This window comes from Mytilus edulis, chromosome 7 (assembly GCF_963676685.1).
Source record: "Mytilus edulis chromosome 7, xbMytEdul2.2, whole genome shotgun sequence".
Classification (NCBI taxonomy): Eukaryota; Metazoa; Mollusca; class Bivalvia; order Mytilida; family Mytilidae; genus Mytilus; species Mytilus edulis.
Window position 1 is genome coordinate 16154954 of NC_092350.1, and position 18466 is coordinate 16173419.

Consider the following 18466-nt stretch of genomic DNA (forward strand, 5'->3'; position numbering starts at 1 on the left):
ATATTGTAATACAAGGTTGACAAACATCAGTACCATCAACTAAATCTTACATCACCAATATTCAATTTCAAACAGCTTCTACAAACAAAGCTGTAAATCTGTTCTCTCGATATATATAAGTCATGCCTATAAACACTCATATACATTATTTGTATGGATTTAAGAGATTTGAAAATTAGTCAACTTTTCTTTGTTTTTAACACATGTCAATAATGGTTTTTGTTTTCTACTGTATGTCCCCAGTCATCGGAAGTTGTTATTCGTACAATACTCTCTTTTATTGCAATTATGTAATAGTCCTTTATACTTTTGAAATCTATAAAATTGTTTGAATTTTTTTGTTACATATACATAAACGTATGCTATCGATATTTATACATTATCGTTAGTAAGTAGTTAGGAGAGCAATCGAGTTGAGGTGATCAATGATAATCTGTATATCGCAATTTTACCTATGACGACGTTATTAATTTCATTGCCAACGACACATGTGCTCTTAGTTTCTAGCGATAATTGTTCATATCACTCTACTGTGCTGGAAAAGGAAGTTACCCGTCGGTAAGATTAAAGGATAGCAGTGCATACTAGTAATATGCATGTCACTTCAAATAACCTGCATCTGGGAAAACTAAATCCAACAGTTTAGTAACCCACGAATATATAAACAAATAAGAATATACAAATTAAAACGATTCTCAAAACTCAAAGATTGCATGTCAATGTTCAAAACAAAATAAATTACATTAATCAGTTAAATATTTCCAAAACTTTGCATCAAACATAATCTCTGTCATAAAGAAAGTTCTGCAAAAATTCCTAAAATATTTATCAAATTTATTGAGACCGCCTCGGTGGTGTAATGGTTAGCGTGCTCGCCTCGAGTGCGGTAGGTCGTGGGTTCGACCCTCGGCCGGGTCACACCAAAGACTTGAAAATTGGTATTTGCTGCTTCTCCGCCAAGCACGCGGCATTAAGGAGTTAGAGCAAAGACTGGTCGGCCCGGAGTCAGAATAATGTGTCCGGGTAAGGTGACATGTCTTCCTGCGAACTGTTACCTTGTGAGCTAGCACGTTAAAAATCCGGCTTAGCGTGTCGGTCTAGTACAAAGCGGGGTTAATATTCATTTATCATTATCATGTTCTCGTCCTGAATATGCATCTGACTTGCCACTGGACGTTAAACAACCATCCATCCATCCATCAAATTTATTGATGAATAAAAAACACATATACTGTCTATAGCCGTTTTTACCGCCAAAAGTAGGTTCCTTTATCAGATAAATATGGAAACAAAGAACAACAATTTGATCTGGGCTGTGTTTATCAAGAAGAAGCGTAAGTTTTGTAAAATTTCATGAAGGTTTATTGAGGTCAAAAACTTTAAAATTGGGATACATTCAAATGTAATAATTTCGTGCGTCCGAAGCGCTTTTCTGGATTTACCTTCATCAGGAAAGCTCAAAGCCAAACATTTGAAATCCGAAGATGTATAAGTACCGAAACCATTGAAGAGCTATGTATCAAAAATACCTTAAATAAATAGCCAAATTCATCTAAAGCCAATCTGGCCTGAGGTAGTTGAAACCTTAGTTTCTTAATAATTTCAAAATTTATAAACGGACAATTTTAGTAAACTTTGTTAAATCATGCCAGTACCGAAGTACTGACTACTGAGCTTATTATACCCTCGGGACTCATTTGTCAGTAAACTCTAGTGAAGAGTTGTTTCAACAGCAAACATACCATATCTTAATTTTTATAGTTTAAAAGCAACAGCGGTTTACCGATGTGCAAATCCCATTGATTGACATACCAAGGTAACAAAAAGAAGAGGAGCGAAAGATAATAGAGGGACAATCAAACTCATAAATCGAAAATAAACAGACAACTCCTAAAAAAAGAAAAAAAAACCAATAGTACACAAACACAACATACAAAACTAAAGAAACTAATATGTATGCATTGAATACCATGAGAAATTACACGATGTCAAAGTTTCACAATCGACAAGACGACACAACGTGTGAGATAACAGAGTAGACGACTATACTGGTATCACGTATCAAAGACAGAGTAGACGACTATACGGGTATCAAGTATCAAAGACAGGGTAGACGACTATACTGGTATCAAGTATCAAAGACCACGTACACATGTCGCTAGAAAGTTGAGACACTTACAAATCGCAACAAAACGAAAACAAATTGTTTTCCATATTTTGCTTTGGAAATTGTTTTGGCCATGAAAAGAACTGTACGAAGTTTCTTAAACTCCATGAAGGTTTTGGAGAATGTACTGGTGTTAAAAATTTAAAATTACAAACTGAACAAACGCTAATAAATATATGTCTATTGGCAATCATAACTCATCGTTTTATACATAATTTGTGAATCCACCAATGAGTGTAGAATCGCTATCGTTCGCTTCTGTGACAAAAAGTCGACAATTAGAGAAGCTATGGTTCGAAATCCTCTTCAGTTTTTCGTGCCCGAGGAAAGTGTAAAATATCTAAAAATGATATTGATATGAGTGTTTTTATACTAATTAAGCTTATAACACAATGTTGACTGCTTTATCTATTCTTGACATTTGTACCTGTTATGTCCGTTTGTTTTGTTCACACATACTTGTCAATATAACTGATTTTGATGCGACTGTCATACAATAGATAACTATTAGCATGTCAATAAGTATTATTGTATTGTTGATGTGTATATTTCTCGGTGCTGAATGTTCTTGCCTTTAATTATACTGCAGCCCTGTCATGTAATGTTGTCCTTTTAGTGTTGTATTTTTTCATTGCCATAAAAGCGCGAGGTTAGTCTAGCCACAAAACCATTGTTTTCTTTAAAATGTCCTGTACAAAGTCAGGAAAATGGAAGTTATCTCATAGCACGTGTGTGTTTACATTGCCGTTTTTTTTTTTTTTTTGTAGCACTTTAGTGTTTCTGTTGTTTCGTTGTTTTCCTCTTATAGTAAAGTGTTTCCCTCGGTTTTGGTTTTTAACTTAAGATTTGTTTTCTTTCAATTGATTTATGACTTTCGAACCGCGGTATACTACTGTTGCCTTTATTCATACAATTGAGAGGTTAAGCTAGCTATAAAAACAGGTTTAATCCACCATTTTCTACATAAGAAAATGTCTGTACCAAATTAGGAATGAGTTTTTATCCATTCGTTTGATGATTTTCAGTATTTGATTTTGCCATTTGATTAGGGACTTTCCGTTTTGAATTTTTCTCGGAGTTCTGTATTATTGAGTTCTGTATTATTGTGATTTTACTTTTCACTTACCTTTTCTAGAATTAATATTACAAGGTTTTTTTTATGTATTTGCCATTCCATAATTCTATTCTTGGTATGTTAACATTTAGAGTAAAGATGCAACAGTAGATAAGAGGTCTATGATGTACATTCTTTCATTGTTTTCATACGATAATTTTTCAAATCATTGGAGATAACCCAAAACAAGACAGAATTACATTTTGAAATCCCTATGATTTTCACAACTTATTGACTTTTACTCTTTTCTTTATTATGATTTACTTTTTTTTTCTCTTTTTCTTTAAATAATAAGTCAAATCTTTTAAATTTTTTATGGTGTCATTTCCTATCATGGTATTTCAAACGATTATATATTCACATGTGGGTTGATGACGTGCATTGCAGGAGGCACATAAACTGTCAAAGCACATAACCTCATTTCTTTTTTCAGTCCATGCTGTTTCTTCAGTTTTGCATTTTCATATATATTTACGAGTTTAGACATCTGTAAACTACTGTTGCCTCCCAATTATCTGCAGAGAGCTTGCATATGTACTGTCAAAATTATCCCTTTGGTCCAATCTTCTTCTCAGGGGTATACCTCCTAACGCCTTAACAGGCAACAGTTGGCTGTTCTTATGTACAAATAAATTGATACAAAGCCACATCCGATTGGAATGCAGATGTTAACAAGAATGTGTCCTCAGTACACGAATGCCCCACTCGCACTATCATTTTCCATGTTCAGTGGACCGTGAAATTGGGGTAAAAACTCTAATTTGGCATTAAAATTAGAAAGATCATATCATAGGGGACATGTGTACTAAGTTTGAAGTCGATTGGACTTAAACTTCATCAAAAACTACCTTGACCAAAAACTTTAACCTGAAGCGGGACAGATGGACGGACGAACGAACGGACAGACGGACGGACGGACGGACGCACAGACCAGAAAACATAATGCCCCTCTACTATTGTAGGTGGGGCATGAAAATAATGCTTCATGTATTGAATGTGTCATACACTGTATGTTAAAGAAATGTTGCAACATTTATCAAAGGGATCTTCAGACACGTAAACAGATTTTCCACTGCTTCTTGATGTTAGGTTAACGACAATCAATTGACAAATCAATTTAAAGTAAAGTAAATATTTCTTACAGCATACACAGTTTTGCATCAATCATTGACTATTTGTTTTACCATTAAAGTATATCAAAATTAGCACCATTTATAACAACCCTTAAATGAACGTATGTTTACATTTGAACACATAACACAATATCATAAGACAGGCAGTAATAGGCAAATACGCTCATAGGGCATGCAGCAGTAGTCAGAATAAACACATTTTTGTAATTCCTTTATTATGCTTTTTCTAAAAACCAATAAACAACATATTTGTCACTCATTGGTTGAGACTACATAAAAATTGACCAATCAGACATCACACTGCAAATTGCATACAATAACAAAACTTTTGCCAAGAATTCAGTTTGTTTTATTAGTACTGCTCAGTTGCATGAATTTACTAATGCATAAGGCTCAATATATTGGTCTCATCTTCCTAAGACATACACATTAACAACACAGTGTAACTATATACACTTATCAAGTCAAGGTTGATTTGCATGAGCATGAATATGAAAAGTGAATTTAGTGCAATTTACAAAACTGTATAATAACAAATCAATTAATGCCTTGCTATGATTTTATTTTATTTCTAAATTTAATTTCATTGACTTATTTTTTTGTTTGTTAATTTTATTTAAATAAATATGGGGTAACAAGTAATTTGGAATTAAGATTCCAATCTATCTTTAACAATAGCACAAGTAAGTTTTCCTAATGATTTTTCCATGGATAAGAATCCATATACCTAAGCAATCAATCTGAAAAATATTTAACTTATTCATGACCATAAAACCTGGGAAATATTATCAAAACAAACTGAACACTTTACAAAGCAACAACACAGTAACCATGGATTTAACAAATAAAATAAATAATAATGAACATACATTTATATGGAGATACAGAAAGTTAAATTTGTTCTTACAAGAAACAATAGCAACATGGCATTACAAAGTTTTATTAATCACCTTTGTTAATATACATCGTCTTGATATCCACTTAAAATCTCCAATCCCTTATCGAAAAATCAAATGGGAATATAAATTGATCTGTTATTATAGGCAAAACAATTTAACTTCACTATTTTGGTATTATTATGTGTGATGCACTTGTATAGATTGTTCCAGAGTGAACAACTGATTACCCCATATTGAATGGTTAAAACTGGTTTAAAACAATTGTGTCAAAAAGGACAATTTTCAATTTTCTATAATATTAAATGAGGTAGGTTCTTCATAAACTATTATTTAGATTCTGTTTAAATTTTATATAAGTTGGTTGTGTAAGAATGAAAATTATATATGAATGCAAATTGTAATACAATGAATGTACATTTTGTGTTTTACATGAATGGTAATGTATAATATGAAAGATGATTGAACTAAGATGTTGTCATGGATACTTATTTTTTCAGATCTTGACATTTGAACTAAATGTACACTGAAATGTAAAATTTGACCGGTGCTTTTTCTGACAGTGTCACCACTTTTTCCTTTACTTCCTAAAGAAATGATGATTCAGCACTTTACAAAAAGGTTTAAAAACATTTTTTTTTAAATTTGGTGTTTGAACTAATTTCCTGAGAGGTCACTCTATTTTCTATTGCAAGTTGTAGAAAATATATTCACTGAAAGTATGAAATATGACCAATATTCAAATATCCTATTGCTACAACTATAAATTCTTATTGCACAGAGATGTAAGCATATAAATTAGAGAAATGATGTTTTTACAAAATTTATGAAAAGTATTTATGGTTAAACCATGCTGAGAGTGGCCAAAATGATTGTTAGTCAGGTTATCAAACATAATTATGAAAAGGGACTATAAAAGAACTCAATCAAGTACACAAGGTTCTTGTTGGCTGCAAAATCGTAGAAAACTATATCAATGTAGAATATAGAAATCATTTTACATGTTCCTTCTTTGGTTGGTTGGTTGGTTCATTGGTTTGATTGAACTATATGTGACTTCTACATTAGATAAAAAAGGAAATTAAGATCAGAATTTGATTTCAGTAGATGCAGACCAATTATATACATAGCAACCAACAATAACAGACAATGGTCCCCAAATTGGTGATAACAGCCCATACTAAAGTAATGTAAAGGTTGAAATAAAGTAAAGGTAAGCAAAATATCTTCAAATGAAATCAGACTTATTCCCTAAAACTATCTGTCTGTCTTAGTATGGTGATTTAATTAATAAAGTGTAATTTGCTTATGGCTAGAAAGTTCAATTTTTGGTACAATGTCTGAAATTTGTTTCTAAAACACATAAATATTAGAAGGTGGAGACTTTAACTAAATTATCTATTTAAAGTTCTATTGAAAAAAAATTACAACGTACAAAAATTTGCATGGCATAGCATCACATCAACCCATCTTGAAGTCAAGAACAAAATAAGTACTTTTCAAATTTTATCCACATTCAAAGCAATGCAAAAAATCTTACTAATACAGTTAAGAGAGGAAATTGGTGACTATGCTATCATCTTTGATAAGACACATGTTCTGCATAATGAAAATTTAAAGTGAATATTTTATTATTACACAATTTTACAGATTATCTTATAGTAAAATGAGTAGAAACCTCAGATTTTTGTAACATTTAATTTCTGGTTTTGTTACATCGAAAGAGGTAGAATTATAAGCCACAAGATAGTAGTTCTCAACTCAAGCCTACACAAAAGCGAAAAAAAAATAATGGAGCGAAATTTCACAAAAACAGAAATAAATATATAAACTAAAATCAGAGGTTTCTGATAACAGTGATGACCCTGTGAAAATAATTCAATTTTTTTTTTATAATTATCAACATATATTTGCTTGAAAAAATACCAGCAAAACATTTTCTATACTAAAATTGGCACAGTGTTTAAATTCCCTATATGGTGCATCTTGACAAATACATTTCACCAAGCATTAGAACAATTATGTAAATCTATTTATCTAATGAATCCATTAATTACCCAGTATGTATGACTTTTAAAAACACAAAACAGATGAACACTTATTCTTATTTCTAAAGCTCCTGAAATAAACCACCACCGTCAACATGAACTAGTGTGTACCTATCATAGTAAACTATTAAGGTGGTACGGTACATATACCAAACAATTTGACCAAAATTAATTTGGCTTGTTTAATTTCCATAAAATTTTGACAAAATATTTACTTTGGACCCTCTGACAGAAGTATAATAATTTTAAAAAACTTGAACCAATCACATTCTCAGAAAAAATTCATTGGATATATAGCAGTTTGACAGATACTAATTTTGATCATTGAGAAGCTTAATATTTCCTTAACAATACAACATCATTAAACGTTTAGTTGATTTTAGTTATGTGTGTTATGTACCACCTTAAAGAAGATTCTATGATTAGATCTATTATTCTGATTACTATAAATGCTTTGTTGATTTTTTTGTTTCAATGTCATTATTGTATATTTTCTAAAGCAAAACATGTGTTTCGTAATGAAGACACAAGGACAAATCTGAATTATGTTTCTTCAAAGCTTTCTACAAAACTGTTGAGAACTAAGCTACAGCATAAATCATTACAATATGACCCATGTTGTTAAGTATAACATAAATTGGCAAGCAACATAAACAACATACAATGTCAGAGATCAAATTATTGTAGTATTCAAGGTAAATAAATATATAACAGTTAGAATGGTAATCTTCATGTTAGGGAAAAATCCTTACTGTATGCTCAGTGTTTAAAATCCAACACTTATACTCAAAGCAATGGGTTTGTTCCGTGTTGTGATGAATAGAGATGGCAAAAAATAAATTTAATGAATTTCAATGAGTCAATCAACCATTTTTTTATCATTTCTATCACTTTTCTTTTTCTTTTATTTTCTTTTCTTTTTCTTTTCTTTTCCTTTTTCTCTTATCTTTTTAATAACTGTAACATACATTTTTATTCCTTTTTTGAACATATAATGTCTAAAACTGTTATTTTTTTATTTTTACATTCACTGAAGAAATACAAAAAAAATCCATCCTTTGCCATCTTAATCCATTTAACATGAATCTTAATAAATTGGAGTGATGCTAGTAAAATTTCTATACATTCATGATATATGTCACTCAATTAGAAGGGGGGCTTTGTGTCTATAAATCCTGTCTAAGGTGTATTCTTGGAGTTAATGTATGGGAAAAGAAGGGCTTGTAGTTACTTCATTTTTTACCTTACAATTCCAGTTCTAATATTTTATTTTGTAAAATACTTTATTCCACTGTCTTCTAAAAAAATCACTATCAAAGATAGCCTTAAGTGACATCTGACCCTTTAATATCATTGCATCAGTGTCAGCTTTAATAAAATTGCTTAGATAAAAGGATACATGTTAAATCAACCCATTGAAACAAACTAAAAAACAACAACAAATACAAATCTGTCATGCATTTGATAAACTTAAAAAATATATTTTGCATAATTTTGTATTCCATGTTTTTAATGTTAAAACATTACCATGAGATTAAACCTCATTAAAATGTATAAAAACACATATTCCAAAGCAGACCATTGTATCCTATTCTGGCACATACAAGAATGTATAAATAGATATGATGAAATTGTATTAAGTAAAATGTATGATATATAAATAACACATTTCCACATTTCTATGCTAAGACATCTGACTCAATGTAGGAACTAAAATCTCAATAAACTTTGGCTGGAACTAAAAACAAGGCTAATTTCCCACATGTACAAGTCTTGGATGAGCACTTAGTCTGGTTTATGGTGTATGAATATTCAACAGGACATGAAAAGCACAAGCTCTGGTTCTGTATCACATGATAGAGCTCCTTAATCACATGATAAAGCTTCTTGATCACATGATAATCTTTGTCTGATTTACAATCTAATGATATCACATCTGTCATGTGAACATGTTGAGTTGTAAAAAAGAAGCTGAAACGCTCCTTTACTGACAAATCTTCTATAAAAAGTCAGAAGTCACCCACTAACATAGATTACATTACAGTAAAATCTAGATTTTCTCTTTTCACTGTAAAAATTTTATCATAATTAAAAAAGATATGAGACACCTAGATGATTTATTTTCATATAAAACTATGTATTTTGTCTATCCAGTCCTGTGCTGTTTTTGCATCACTAGCATAGAAATGGTACATCCTTTTACTGGTTTTCAACTGAAACATAAAATAACATCAATTATACTATTTATCTTTCTGATAATGTTCCCTCGAAAGTTCCTTCTGTTTCTATAAAATACATGTACAAATAAAGTATACAGGAGTTCACTTTTGGACAAGGTTTTCTTTATCTTTAGAAATTTCTTACATAACAAACAAACTCTCCCTGTTATGTATGATGAAGCTCATATTTGCAATCATATAATGCTGCAAATTGATTAAACAGAACTAGTTATTTAAAATCTCTAGCTAAAGATGAATAAGTTTGTGTAGAAATATGCTTATTTTTACCATGTGCAAAAAACATCTTGCACCAGTATATTTGTGTACTATTATTTGCCTGTTTGTCTTATTCTTTTTGAGTCATGGCCTTGTCAGTTTATCTTAGATCTACAACTGTTCCTCTGGTATTTTCTCCCTCTTTTATCAACCTTACCTCAAAAGCTGCATTTTCATCTGATTTCTTGAGTGGCCCCTGTACATTTTTTATAGGATGAACTGCCTGTACATCAAATAAGTCAATGTAACCTTTACAAGTAGGGTCGTCTTTGTAATCATAATATCTCATCTGAAAACAATCATCAATACTTTATATCAAAGGTGATGAGCAGGGTCACAGCAACCCAACAATACAAGTTAACCAACGATATCTAGAGGTAAACATACAATAGACAGATGTATGTACAAAGTATAACATGTAGTTGAATAGGCTGAACAAACTAAATATTGAAGTCTGATGTAGATTGTTTGTGAAATCAATCATTCTGTTAAAGATCTGTTTTCTGTCATAAATTATGGAATATTTCTCCAACCCCTCTGCTTTTTTTGTTGTTATAATCAACACATTTTTGGGGATTTGGATCAAATAAAAGTGTTGCTACTTGAAAAATAAAGTAAGTTATAAGGTATTTTTTTTCTTCAAACTTAAAACAGTACCTTCAACTTTATTCCCCTGTAATAGTAATGTAATCTTTTGACAAAAATTGGGAGGGGTGGAATTTTTAAAACTTCCATGCCAAAGATGTCACTACAAGCTGTCACATGTTATAAAGCTCACCTGGTGTTTAGTTGAATCCAGTACAAACCACCTCTGTTTCCAGCCTTTTAGAAGTGCCCCCTTTTTGTACAGGTACCCTTCTAAAGTTCTGTGTTCAGTATTGGTATTAGTTGGTGTAAAGTTCTCATAACTTGGGTGTGCTCCAGTTAAAGTTCCTAAAGCTGAAAAGGAGAACAAAAGATAAAATTATCAATAATCATCATCTAAGTTAAGTTGCTGAAAAACATTCAATAAACACAATATGATTTTAAATAATAGTAAAAAGGAAACTAACAATTATGGATGACATGCCAATCACAATTTTATTCCGTACCATGGTATAAATTCACTTTTGCCAGTCAGCTCTGTCTGAGAGAGTACTATCAAATCATCCCAACATTGAACGGGACTCTGTGGCTGAATGAATAAGAAAATCATCTACTGTATCACTAGCCTGTTAACACTGAGTTTGAACCTTGTGGGTAGCAGATCTTAATTGTCTAGTATTGCTTGAATTGTCAGTTTTTCTACAGAATGTCAGTGTTCCCTCCAGGCACGCCACCTCAAAACCAGACCACCACAATATAGCCAATAGTAGTGAAAGCGGTGTTCAATAGCTGATAATTTCTGTTTCACTTGGTCTCTTTTGGAGAGTTGTCTCATTGGCAATCATGCAATCAATCAATCAATTCTATCTTACATATTAAAAGTGGATCCCATTTATCTAATATATCAAACTGATAATAACCTGCTGATAAAATATTTGTTTATTTAACTAAGTACTTACACATTCCCCCCGACACAGAGCTGCTTTCTGAGCCTCCAGCTCGAGATACATTAGAACTACTATTACTAGATTCAGCTACTATTTTTAACTTTGTACAGTTCTTAGGGACATGAGACATACACTTTTCATGGCAATTATATCCACAGTCAGCACAATGCATACCTGTAACAGACAAAATATATTTATCAAAACGATTCTCTTCCTGGTAATTTATATCCTTCAGTTCTTAATGTTAGCATAACAAAACCAGCAGGTAGCTAAAAAAAATTTGTAAGGGTTCCGCGGAACCCAGTGTCTCGCCTACTTTTGCTGTAAATTGCAGGATCAACAAAAATTAGGGAAAAAATCAATAAAAATATTCCGCTTGATACTATGTTTGGATTGTAGGAAGCTTCTGTCCAAGTTTGGTAAAAAATCCTGGATAGTTTATGAATCTAATAAATGTTTTAAAAACTTTAACTGCAGACTGGATGTAATGTTAACTGGAAGAAAAACTAAGTCCATTTATAAGTAAAATACAGATACACAGGTACAAAATATTAACAAAATATCCTTCTAGATACTAGCTTTTGATCATAAACAAGCTTCTGTCTTAGTTTGGTACAAATAAAAAATAGTATAAGAAAGTTATCAAAATTTTTAAAAATTTAACCACAGAGTGAATGTGTGGTTTCCTGGCAGAAAAAAGGTCCATTTAAAGTATAATATGGAAAAAATGGATTTGTCATTTTACAAAATTTACTTCTGGATACATCTTATGATCATAAACAAGCTTCTTTCCAAGTTTGGTACAAACCAAGGATAGTTTAAGAAAGTTATTAAAATTTTAAAAACTACAACCACAGAGTAATGTAATGTTTTCCCGCAGAAAAACTAAGTCCATTTATAAGTAAAATACGGAAAAAATAGAATTTTATTTTCACAAAATTTACTTCTGGATACTATCTTATGATCATAAAAAAGCTTCTGTCCAAGTTTGGTAGAAATCCAGTATGGTTTAAGAAAGTTATTAAAATTTCAAAAACTTTAACCACAGAGTGAATATTTGTGGACGCCGCCGACGACGACGGAATGTAGGATTGCTTAGTCTTGCTTTTTCGACTAAAGTCGAAGGCTCGACAAAAATGCAATAGACAGCAAAACAATATGGTTCTGAATATTTTTATGAGCTAATAAAGCAAAAAAGTCATTTGTATTTTTCTGATTAATATGTAAGTACATTTTTTTTGAACTTGTCTTCATAAAATAATGAGGATTTTTCTCTCTCACTGATACCAATTTTTAGGGGATTGGGGAAAATGGTATTTTGTGCAACTTTGAGGTTTTTCAAAGTCTGCATACACATCTACAGAAAATTTGTACCTCACATTGACCTATAGCTGGTTACACCCTCACCCTTTGGTTTGGACAGTTACCTCACTAGCACTCATCATACAATATTTCCTTATGGTAAAAATTAGTTAGGTTAAATAACTCACCTGTCTTAAGGAATCCCCATAACACCTGAGAACAATAATCACAATAAGCAGGTGTAGTATATGTAAATTTCTCAAAACGATGCGGCTGACTGAATCTTTTTGCTGCTTCACCGAGCATTTTCCCTTTCACTAAAATTTCTAATGTTGAACGTTTATGAATTGATCTACCATGTGATCTGAGAACTGATAATGAGACATCTTGTCTCGTAGAGTCACGTGCTGGTCCTTCTAATTTATCCCAGATTATTTTCCATTTCTGTTGCAGGTGCCCTAAATCTGTTTGCACTCTATGAACTTCCTACAAACAAATCAAATTATAGTTATACTGATTTTAATAATGTCTAGATCCAGAACTTAGCGCAGGTGTCAAGTATTATACCTCTAAAAGATATTTTATCATATATCAAAGCTGTTTGATTGGTTTTAATTCTTTTTATTTTGATACATTCTATAGCTCGCTTTTTATAGCTCACTATTCAGTATGGGTTTTGTCTTTGTTGAAGGCAAAATAGTGCCCTATAATTGCTTAAATCCATGTCATTCGAACTCTGAAGGATAATTGTCTCATTAACAATCTACCACATCTCTTGTATTTTTTTTCATAATTCTATATATCTAAGCAGACTGGGATAAATATATATCAAGTACATATATGTTAAAGGGAAACAGTAGTTTGATACCGCCTGTTCAACATCTAGATCAGCTTCCTATGTGAGTCTACTTGTTACTTTCCAACCAGAGGTGAAATGTGATGTTAAATACACTTTTTTCTGCAATAAGTCTTGACCTTTTTGTTTACCTTTTCATTTATCTTTCTAAAGACACTCAGAGCCTCCATGTGGTTTAGAACCTGTTCATTTTTTGGACAGTGATATTTTTGGGGGAATATATTGTTTGGTTGCTGTCTCACTGATATTTACATATTGACTATCAAACAATATTTTGAACTAATTTTTACAAATTCATTAATCTTAACAGTTTTTACTGTAGTTTAACATATACTTGAACATATTATACTATACCTGTAACAAAACTTTGAAGGATTCTGGTTGTTGTATTTGAACATTGTCGAAACATATATTGACAACCCGACTAGAACTTGGATTGCCTTCAACCGTCACATCTTCATTCAAGGCCAGCTCTTTCTGGGCTGTCTCAATCTCATAGGGTGGACCGTGGGCCAAATCTTCATCAATGTAGTAGTCCCAGATCTTCATGTTTGCTAAGTTTGAATATGGTCTCAAAACCTAAAAAATAATTAAAACAGAAAGTAAGAATTTGAAAATCATTTATTTGCTGGGCACAACATCTTATCTAAATTGATGCTATGATTTTTGTAAGCTTTTCTTTGAAATCACGTGATTAAAACTTAGAATTTTACCTATTTCCACTAAAATGTAGTTAGAGGGTCGGAAGGGGCTACAAACCACAACCCAGAACCCAGAACTACTCTGGATTCATTTATTATGATGGATACCAATTTTCATTGATTGAGGAAACATTGTACTTTCGTGTATACTTTATTTCAGGGTTTTGTCAAAGCATACCAAAAAAGTCAATATAAAAATTGTTATTTGTTGAAGATGTTCATTTGATATTCACCTTTACACATGAAAACAGTGAATAAACATAACATTCTATCTTTGGGTAATATTGCATACATCTAATGGACTTTCAACTTGATATGATCCATGACTAATGGCTGCCATTTTATAATGCAGAGCTTATACATATCTACCTTTAAACAATATTAAAGATATACAAACCATTTCTTGATCATGAAGACTATACATAAAGTTACAGAACACAGTAGATCTTCTGTGATGTTTCTCGATATAATCCCATACAGACATCCCTGGGTTAGACTGGTGCTGATGTCTGTACAAAAATCCTGAAAAATATTACAGGGCCATTTTCAGTAACTTTAAATTCCAGTTAACTTAATTATATACAATACTGTCAATAGTATGCATCCAAAGGAAACGATGTCTCACTCACACTTTCTTATTTCCATGTTCTGCAAACTGTTCAAACTTGGTATAAAACATTATTTGGCATGTATAGTGACATATCAACACAGGTCAAACATTACAACATCAATTGATAAGGCCAGTTAAAAGTGTTAGATCTGACAAGTATATTTGACATTACAAAGATATGATTAGCATTTTTATTCAAGGTTAGTTGATTGATTCAGACACAGGGAAGACATATAATGCCATATGATATTTTTTAAACTTCAAATTTATTGTGTGTGCAATCTAAAAAGCATTATTTTTGTATGTAGGGTTTTTAGTGATAGGAGTAAGAAAAATATTCCCTTTAACATTGTATAAAGATAACATAGACAATCTAGTGTAACATATAAACCATACCATCTTCATCAGTGTCATCAAACTTAGATGCTTTCTTTTCGTCCAGGATCCAACCACTTTCAAATCTTTCATATTCATTGTCCATCATAAATGTTCTAAATCTGTTTGACACATAATGATAGGCCAGGAACTTCAGAAAGAACTGGTTATACTCAAATGACAATGGAAACTGATTGTGTATCTGTTTAAAAACAAAACTAAAGTTTATTCAAATTGTATGTAACTTCCAAATAATTATGCATGCTATATGATATTTTGCTATGAGAATTTTGTACACAGAGTTCCAGGTTTGAAATTTATAGGTAAAAGACATCTTGCAGTGAGAATATTAGAACAAAAGATTGTATGTATTTTTTCTTTTAAATGATTATTAATATTCAATATTAAGGAATAAAATTATCATTACAGTGCTTGGACGATATCATACCCCATATTTTTACCCAGAAATGTTATAATATCTTACCTGATGAACTACATCAAGAAACTGCAAGAATAGTGGTGCAAATCCACTGGCTTGATTGGCTGCTGTCTGGTTACTACGGTGAGTAAATCTGTGACCAAATGACAACCATTCCTTTTCAACAAGACACTTGAAACCTTCTATTGTTCTGTAGAAAGGATCCAATAGTATTTGTGCTGCAGAAACCACCTTTTGAAAAGATAAAGAATGGTACAAATATAAATATAATTGAAATCAATATTCAAATTACATTTGTACTTTGAAATCATTTATTTTTACAGATAGGGAAACCTTTGTATTCAGGGTTATATCAGAGTCTGCATACAAACCTCCAGAAAATTTGAATTTCACTAAATATAATTTGTGACTCATCGACATGAAATCCGATTGAAAATTTGTATTCCACAAATTATAGTGAATCCACAGACATTGTACATATTTACTGAAGTGTTTTTATGTTAAGAGTGACATTTTCAATGTACATACAAATAGTTGCACTTATTTATAGTAGTTCCTTTTTTTAAATATTTAAATCTGACTGTTGTTTTGATATATCTAAGCTAAGTAGGATATACTTCCATAGACAAATATCAACAAACATGTGTTGTTAGTTTCCTTACGTTTATGTTTTTCTGCCTTACCTGAGTAGTGATATCCCAACCATCTTCCAGACAGATCATTACAGAGGATCCCTGTACATCTAACAGATCAACAGTGGCACCAGCTAACTGCATTATATTCTGTACCTACAAACAATAAAGTAATATATCACAACATGCTTAATTCATACTGGACATAGAATAAAACCATCTAGAGTTCACATCTTGATGATTTGGTGCAAAAAAATGTCATCATAGACACCAGGCTAATAATTTTGTAAGTAAGTCAGAGTTTAGTCTTCAAAAGACTTATTAGTGAAAAAAGCCAGAAAAAGGCCAAGTAAAAAAACAAGCTGAAGAATATTGAAGAACCTTATCCACAGCATTACACAGTTTTTACAGACTTAACTCCCCAAAAAAATCCTCACAAATAGGAATTTCATTCTTTTTTAGAAATCAGCCTGTTTTGGGTATTTATTTTGGATATTACTAAACTTATGAGTTATGTATAGAATCACATGTAACAAGCATTCAGATATATCTACAGTTTTGTAAAGACTTACATACAACAACCATTTGGTTCCTCTAGACTTTTCTATAGTCTTACCTGTAACAACCATTCAGATTCCTCTACAGTTTTGTAGAATGTGGCATCAGCTGACGGAGTAGTGCTAGGTACACATGCCCTACTTAACTTCTTGAAGCTCGCCTTCACATGTCTCACTTCATAGAAGTCTACAGGTATAAAATCACATTTGGGAAAAGACTCCATCTTTATTCCCTGTAATATAATAAAGTATAAAAATGAAATGGATTGACAGATCTTATAAAAATTCAGATTACTCATACTATTAATGTTCTAAGGCAGGAAAGTTTCCACTGATTTTCTTCCAAAACTGATAACTTAAATACAAATTACACTGATTTTAACCTCTCTTGTTTTATTAATGTAATTATGCATGTATATGTCACAAATATATGTTTAGCATAAGATTACTTCCCTTTTGTAACCGAAGAGCATGATTCTTCTCTACAAATTGATATTGTCACCGCTGAGATTTAAACCCCAGTCACCTGCGTGACAGTCAGTGCGTTAACCCACTGAGCCAAAGAATCAATTCCCTAGCTCAGTTAATTAAGACTAGCTTTATATGTTCTACCTGTACTAAGGGGAAGCAACCCCGATACACTATTCCCCCACCACAAGAGTCATCATATCTTTATACATGACTCTTAACAACACAAACCCTGGCTATACACCAGATCACCAGTGGATTTTTACGTTGGGCGCCAAATGTAACCAGAGAGCATGATTCTTCTCTACAAATTGATATCGTCACCACCAAGATTCGAACCCCGCTTTGACTGTGTGACAGTCAGTGCGTTAACCAACTGAGCCAGAGAATCAATTCCCTAGCTCAGTTGATTAAGACTGGCTTTATATGTTCTACTCGACTAAGGGGAAGCAACCCCTGCTACACTACATACAGAAAAAATATATAATTTTCATGTTCAGGGAATCTTAAAGTTGTGGTCAAAATTGTAATAAAGATTATAATTTTAAAAGTTACATCATTATTAACATGTGTACTAACTTAAGTACACAGTTGAAGTTGATGTGACTGTGACGACAACTTCAGGGTAAACTAACTTAACCTAAAAACTTGTGCCTTATACGAAACAAACACAAACTAAAATATATAGTGTCCTACTACTATCATAAGCATAGCATAAAAGGTAGCTTTATGAAAATTCTCAATGATACTAAAAAACATAATCTAAAAAAGATGAATGCACCAATGATAACTAGTCTTATCAATTAGGAAAATTACCTTCATCTGAGCCTTCTCTCCCAGTACATACAGAGACACTCTCTTGAAACCTTGAACTGAGTTGTTAATGATGTCACCTTGAGTTATCGATATACCAGACGACACAGATAAACGTGATGGGTCAGTTGTTCTCGTTTTCTCCTTGATACTGCCTATTCTTCCGAAAGCTGAAACAAAATAAAGTACATATTAGTTTAAGAATAACAGTAACCACATGATGTCAAACTGACCAATTGAACTGATAATGGTACGTATATATTTTAAACAAATCTTTGATAAGTACAACACCATAGTAAATGTGTAATAAGTTTAATTTTAAATATAC

General features: G+C 31.8%; 1 protein-coding gene across 16 annotated transcripts in view; it reads right to left on the reverse strand.

Moving 5' to 3' along the window:
- Positions 1-4612: 4612 nt before the first annotated feature.
- LOC139480852 (myotubularin-related protein 13-like) overlaps positions 4613-18466 on the reverse strand; it is a 70738-nt gene continuing 56884 nt past the window's right edge. For all 16 annotated transcript variants that reach the window (XM_071263773.1, XM_071263770.1, XM_071263764.1 and 13 more), the window contains 12 exons: positions 18142-18308; positions 16917-17090; positions 16352-16456; positions 15714-15899; positions 15251-15431; positions 14642-14766; positions 13898-14122; positions 12876-13173; positions 11398-11559; positions 10632-10792; positions 10011-10142; positions 4613-9571 (listed from right to left, as the gene is read on the reverse strand). In XM_071263773.1, the coding sequence (XP_071119874.1) occupies positions 9482-9571; positions 10011-10142; positions 10632-10792; positions 11398-11559; positions 12876-13173; positions 13898-14122; positions 14642-14766; positions 15251-15431; positions 15714-15899; positions 16352-16456; positions 16917-17090; positions 18142-18308 (2006 nt within the window). In that variant the 3' untranslated portion in view covers positions 4613-9481. The remainder of the gene's footprint in view (positions 9572-10010; positions 10143-10631; positions 10793-11397; positions 11560-12875; positions 13174-13897; positions 14123-14641; positions 14767-15250; positions 15432-15713; positions 15900-16351; positions 16457-16916; positions 17091-18141; positions 18309-18466) is intronic.